This window comes from Suricata suricatta, chromosome 16, assembly GCF_006229205.1.
Source record: "Suricata suricatta isolate VVHF042 chromosome 16, meerkat_22Aug2017_6uvM2_HiC, whole genome shotgun sequence".
NCBI classification, from domain to species: domain Eukaryota; kingdom Metazoa; phylum Chordata; class Mammalia; order Carnivora; family Herpestidae; genus Suricata; species Suricata suricatta.
The window spans coordinates 26,713,855-26,718,719 of NC_043715.1; the positions used below are offsets into that span (position 1 = coordinate 26,713,855).

A 4,865-nucleotide genomic window follows, 5' to 3' on the forward strand; every position below is an offset into this window, starting at 1 on the left:
GGGGGGAGGAACGACCTCAGATTCTCTTTACGTTGACTTTTGTGACATGCAAGAACTAGCGCCCTCCTTACCTTGGCCTTGGGGATTTTCCTTAGATCCACACAGACATCCTACCCTAGGAGTTCATGGACCATTCAGTGCTAAACTTCCTTATACAGTGCTCTTCACACAATGAGGCATTCTGGGCCAACTTTATGCCCAGAGAGCCCGCCTAAGATTAAGTTGGTTCCAAAGCAGACCCTGTCCAAGAAGTTTTGTTGGGTGGGGGTTCCAGAAAGCACTGGTAGGAAAATGGAGGGGTGAGGTAGGGAAGGAAGGAAGCCGATATGGAATATGTTAATGAGCAGGTTACCACCCGTGGGCTTGTGAAGCATGCTGTGGAACCTGTCAGGTTTGTCCCACTGGAGGGGTAAAGATGTGGGGGTGGGGGGGTATTCGTCCACCAACTCCTCTTTGTCATCAGAGGGCTGTCCCCAGGGGTGTTGGCTCCCCAGTTATTATTGCCTACTGGGCCCCAGGGGTCCCCCGCACCCAGTACTCCTGGCCTGCTCTGTGCAGGCATCAAGCTAGCTAGTGCAGCAGGAAAGAGCCCCCTGAGGCAGAGTTGCAGGTTTGTGTAATTAGTAGCCGTCTGCTTGCCAAGGGGTGTGGGCTGGCGCCTACCATCTCTGCAATGGAGTCAGCCCTTCTTGGTCCTGCTGGGTTAGGATAAGACACTGCTCTGAGCCGTCAGACAACCATGAGCGGAAACTTTATTACTGCAAGCAGTTTACACGAATGTCACCAACACCACATCTGAGCAAATATATAAAAAGCATAACCTATTGTACAAGAATTCTAACTTCTCGACTAACGCTCTGTACAGATGCTTCCCAGGCCTTGCCTCCAGCACGACGGACGCATCTCAGGGGCAGCAGCTGCACTTGTCTGAGCCCCCTTTGCAGATGCAGCCCCGGGCACACTTGGCACAGCCCGGGGGGCAGCAAGGACAGCAGCCTGGAAGGGTCAGAGGACAGACAGGTCAGTTTGGGGGGGGCACACCCCCATCTTTTCACTTCCTCTCCCATCACTTAGCGAAAACAGAGCATGCCATCGGCTTCAATCCACATTCGCAGAAGACCTGGGATAGGAGGTTGTGGGATGTTAGAGCCAGAGGGGATCTCGGGTGTCACCAAGAATTTGCCAGATGCCCCCAGAGGGGAAAGGGTTTGCTCAGGGTCATTGGTCAGTGGCAGATCAAGACTAAAACTCAGAGCTCATGACTCCAGGCCCGTGCTCCATCCCTTTCACCGCTGGCCACATCAGGACCACCCGCAGCCCTCTTTGGATGGAAGCCTCCAGAACCTGCTTTTATCCCACCATGGCTGCAGGGTTGAGAAGGGTGGGAAAAGACTTTGCTGGCTTCTGGCCAGGGGTGCCCCCGGTCAGCATAACTCACTTTTTCGACACGTTTTACAGTTGCAAGTGGTGCATTTGCAATTGTCTCCACAGATGCAAATTCCTCCTAGAAGAGAAGGCAGAGTGACAAATGTAAGGACTGAGGTCGAACGGGGACACAAGGTGTGCACCTGATCATCATGGTGGCAAAGTCCGTGGGCTGTCCTTGAGGAGGGGCTGGGCAAGAGGAGGAGGTGCTGCTGAGCCTCACATGGGTGCCCAGGACCCCTTAATGGTTCCCGGTCACAGACCATGGATGGACACAGACCATTTAGCCGGGATACTTGCTAAATAGTGGATTCATGGGTCCGACCCTTCAGATATTCTGGTTCATAAGTCTGGGTGGAGAAAAAGGAATCACATTTTTTTAATGTTTATTTCTGAGAGGGGGGAGAGACAGAGAGAGGGGGACAGAGGGTCCAAGGCAAGTTCTGCATTGACAGCGGAGAATCTGGATGCGGGACTTGAACTCACGAATCATGAGACAATGACCTGAGACAAAGTCGGACACTTAACTCATTGAGCCACCCAGGGACCCCAGGAATCATTTAAAAAGCGACCTGGATGATTCTGACGTACAGTCCAAGTTTGAGAACCACTAGACGAGGCCAAGTCTACGAAGCCCAAGGTCCCCCACGGGCTGTCGAAGCCTTATATACCCTCCTCATCTTTTCAAGGCATCAGACAAGATGGCAACCCCGAATGGGCAGGTGAAAGAGCCAGGGACAGAAATAACCTCAAACTTGAGAGTCCTGGCCATGGCTCGTTTTCATACAAAAGCCATCTACACTTAAAAAAGTCATCCCACTTATCATTATGAGTGCCAAAATGCTGGAAGCTTCTGTCTCTTTGGCAGGTTTTGGGTATAGACATGTCCTGTATAGGACCAGAGAAGCCTGTGAGAATTCTTGATAGCATTTCCAAAGGCCACAAAAGACCAGGTTGTCTCTAAACTTTGACCTTTGTCCTCCTATGCTATGCGCTTACGTGAAATTAAGGGGTTTCGGAGACGTGGGGGCCCACGTATGCTTCTCATAACTCCTGTGACATCTCCCAAGTGCCTTATGACTTTAACACTTTCATAACAACACTGGGAGGTGGGCACGGGGGACGAATGAGCCTAGTTTTTGGATGAGGAAACTGAGTGTTGGAAATACTGTCAGGAGTGAATGGCAGCCGTTGGCCAAAACCAGATTGCCAGATTCTGAGCCACAGCACCTCCTCAACCACAGCACCTCCTCAACTCTGATGGCTGCCCCTGGCGGCCTGACACTGAGTGCCCCTCAGTGCTCGCAAATCAGGCTGGTAGGAGTTGCCAGCGGGAGTTGCTCCAGAGGTCACCCATCCGAGACAAACCCCATTGGCAGCTCCTAATGGAGGAAGAGAAATAGTCATCGGAGCCCTATGGGGCCCCTATCGGAAGCTGGGACCACAGAGCGAGCATGCTTACTCACCAGACATGCAGGTGCATTCTCCTGGGTCCATGATCCAGGTGTTCAGGAGGCTCCAGTGCTATCACAGCTGGGGAAGAGAAGCTGAGCGAGCAGCCGTTGGAGGCTCCCTATTTATAGCTGTGTAGGTGTGCACTTGGGCGCACCCCACCTGTCCCTGGGGCCAGACGCCCTGCACACGGCCCAGCCAGACGCTGCGGGCTGGGGCTTGGAGAGAGCGGGCAGAAGGAGGGCAGAGGAGAGGGAGGGCAGCACAGTCATGCAGGTGGCCTCTCACAAGGGGTGCAGGTGGCTCATCCACCCATCTGCCCATGTGCCAAAATGTCAGGGAGACAGGCTCAGGCTCCAACGGCGCTCATAGTGCTCAGATTTGCAACTGCACCCATCTGCTCACCAAGCCCTAAGCAATCTGCCATTTCTCCTCCCTTCTTCACAGGGCCTGGCTCGGGGCCTCATTCCGTCTCCCCTGGTCCTTCTCCCCTTACACCCTTAAGGGGTGTCTATCCAGGGCCTTGGGCTTTAGAAAGCCCCATGGGGGCCTTCTTTTTGCATGTCCTCCAGACTCCCCAGCTGAGAAGGCCAAAGGTCAAGGGCACATGCCCCACCAAAGCATGCAACCTCTCCTTCTAGACCATACACATATCATTCTGGATTCTGGAATCTTCTCTCATCCCAAGCCAGCTTGCCCCCAAGGATTTGCTCAGACCTCTGCCCCAGGCTCCCAAGGGCAGATGGGCAGCCAGTGTGTGTCACTCTAGGCCTGAAGGGTGGCTGGAGGTAGCTGTGTGCTGGGGGAGCAAACAGAGTTTGGATGTGTAGACTGGGTACCCACTGGTGTGCGTGAGGCCTCTCGGAGTGAGGGAAGGAGCTAGGGAGGGGAAAGGAGGGGCGGTCGACCCCAGATTGGGTACGGGGGCCATGAGGCACATCTCCAGGTACCTTCCAGTGTGAGGATTTGAGAATTAAACATTTGAAGCTAGCCCTTCAGGTGGCTATGAACCTCTCTTGTCACAGTAGGGGGGTAGAATATTTAATTGGTTAATTTGGTTTATAACTTTTAGATATTTTAGCCAGTGGCACACGAACCTCCGTTTGTGTTCTTGCTCTGCCCCCTTAAACATTAGGAGGGGCCTGGAACTAGCCTCCTGCGGGCTTGTGTGCTTTTCTTCATTCTCCACGCTGCTTCAGAGATAGAGCCCCCAAATAGCATGGGCCCTGTTACTCTCTTGCTCAGGCCCTCAATGGTTCCCACCATCTGCTGAATGAACTTGAATTCCGAGCTCAACTTACCTTTCCCAGGTCATTGTGCACTCATTTTCTACCTGCTCCGCCAAAACCTAAGGACTCCAGGCTCCCTGTACCTGCCTGAACTTTTCCACATCCGGCCTTTGCTCCTGTTGGTGTCCATCTTTCCCTATTCCTTTGAGTTCAAATAAACCCTTCTCCTTCACCGAAGTGTGAGCTCAAATGCCATTTCTTGAGTAGTAGACGCAAGAAGGGCTCTGTGGGAGTGCTTGCCCCCTATCTGCATCGTGACCTCCTTCTCTGATGTAGGCAGCGGATTGCTCTTCGGTCCTGTGTAAAGTGCTCTCCTGATGATGTGGCTTCAAGCTGCTCCCAAAGCTGCCACCCTCACGCCCTCTCCACGCAGAGATTCTGGAGTGTCTACTGATGATGCTTCCTCCAGGAAGTGATCTCCCCCTTTCTCCCCAGGAAGAAATCTTTTCTTCTGGGACCCCTCAGTGATGCACGTGTATGTTTCTCATGACATTTACTACTTTTTACTCTGCTGTGTGAGTGTGTCCATGGCTCTTGTGCCCCGTGCCCCAATCTCGGGGCTCTCAGAGGCAAGACCTGTGTCTGCAGCATCTCTCTTCCTCATTGTTCTGCACAACGTTTAGGAGATGAATGAAGGAAGGAAGGAAGGAGATGAAGACTGAAGACATGAATGAGTGAGTGAGTAGACACACAAGTGAA

General features: G+C 52.9%; 1 protein-coding gene and 1 long non-coding RNA gene across 2 annotated transcripts in view; one reads left to right on the forward strand and one right to left on the reverse strand.

The window, feature by feature from the left end:
* LOC115280758 overlaps nt 1-4,633 on the forward strand; it is a 16,226-nt gene extending 11,593 nt beyond the window's left edge. Inside the window, exons 7-9 of the long non-coding RNA XR_003903915.1 lie at nt 866-1,020; nt 1,492-1,560; nt 4,443-4,633. This is a non-coding gene — a long non-coding RNA (uncharacterized LOC115280758). The remainder of the gene's footprint in view (nt 1-865; nt 1,021-1,491; nt 1,561-4,442) is intronic.
* Nucleotides 879-2,922, reverse strand: MT4 (metallothionein 4). Its single transcript, XM_029925824.1, has 3 exons — nt 2,892-2,922; nt 1,439-1,504; nt 879-996 (listed from the first exon to the last, which is right to left on the reverse strand). The coding sequence occupies exons 1-3, from the start codon at nt 2,920-2,922 to the stop codon at nt 905-907; spliced, it is 189 nt and encodes a 62-aa protein (XP_029781684.1). The 3' UTR covers nt 879-904.
* Nucleotides 4,634-4,865: the final 232 nt, after the last annotated feature.

Excerpts from the sequence above, each read along its gene's own strand:
- MT4 (XM_029925824.1), bottom strand. The coding sequence starts at position 2,922 with ATGGACCCAGGAGAATGCACCTGCATGTCTG. Across the intron at positions 1,505-2,891 it reads AGAATGCACCTGCATGTCTG|GAGGAATTTGCATCTGTGGA; the intron begins GTGAGTAAGCAT and ends CTTCTCTTCTAG. Across the intron at positions 997-1,438 it reads CTGTAAAACGTGTCGAAAAA|GCTGCTGTCCTTGCTGCCCC; the intron begins GTGAGTTATGCT and ends TGACCCTTCCAG.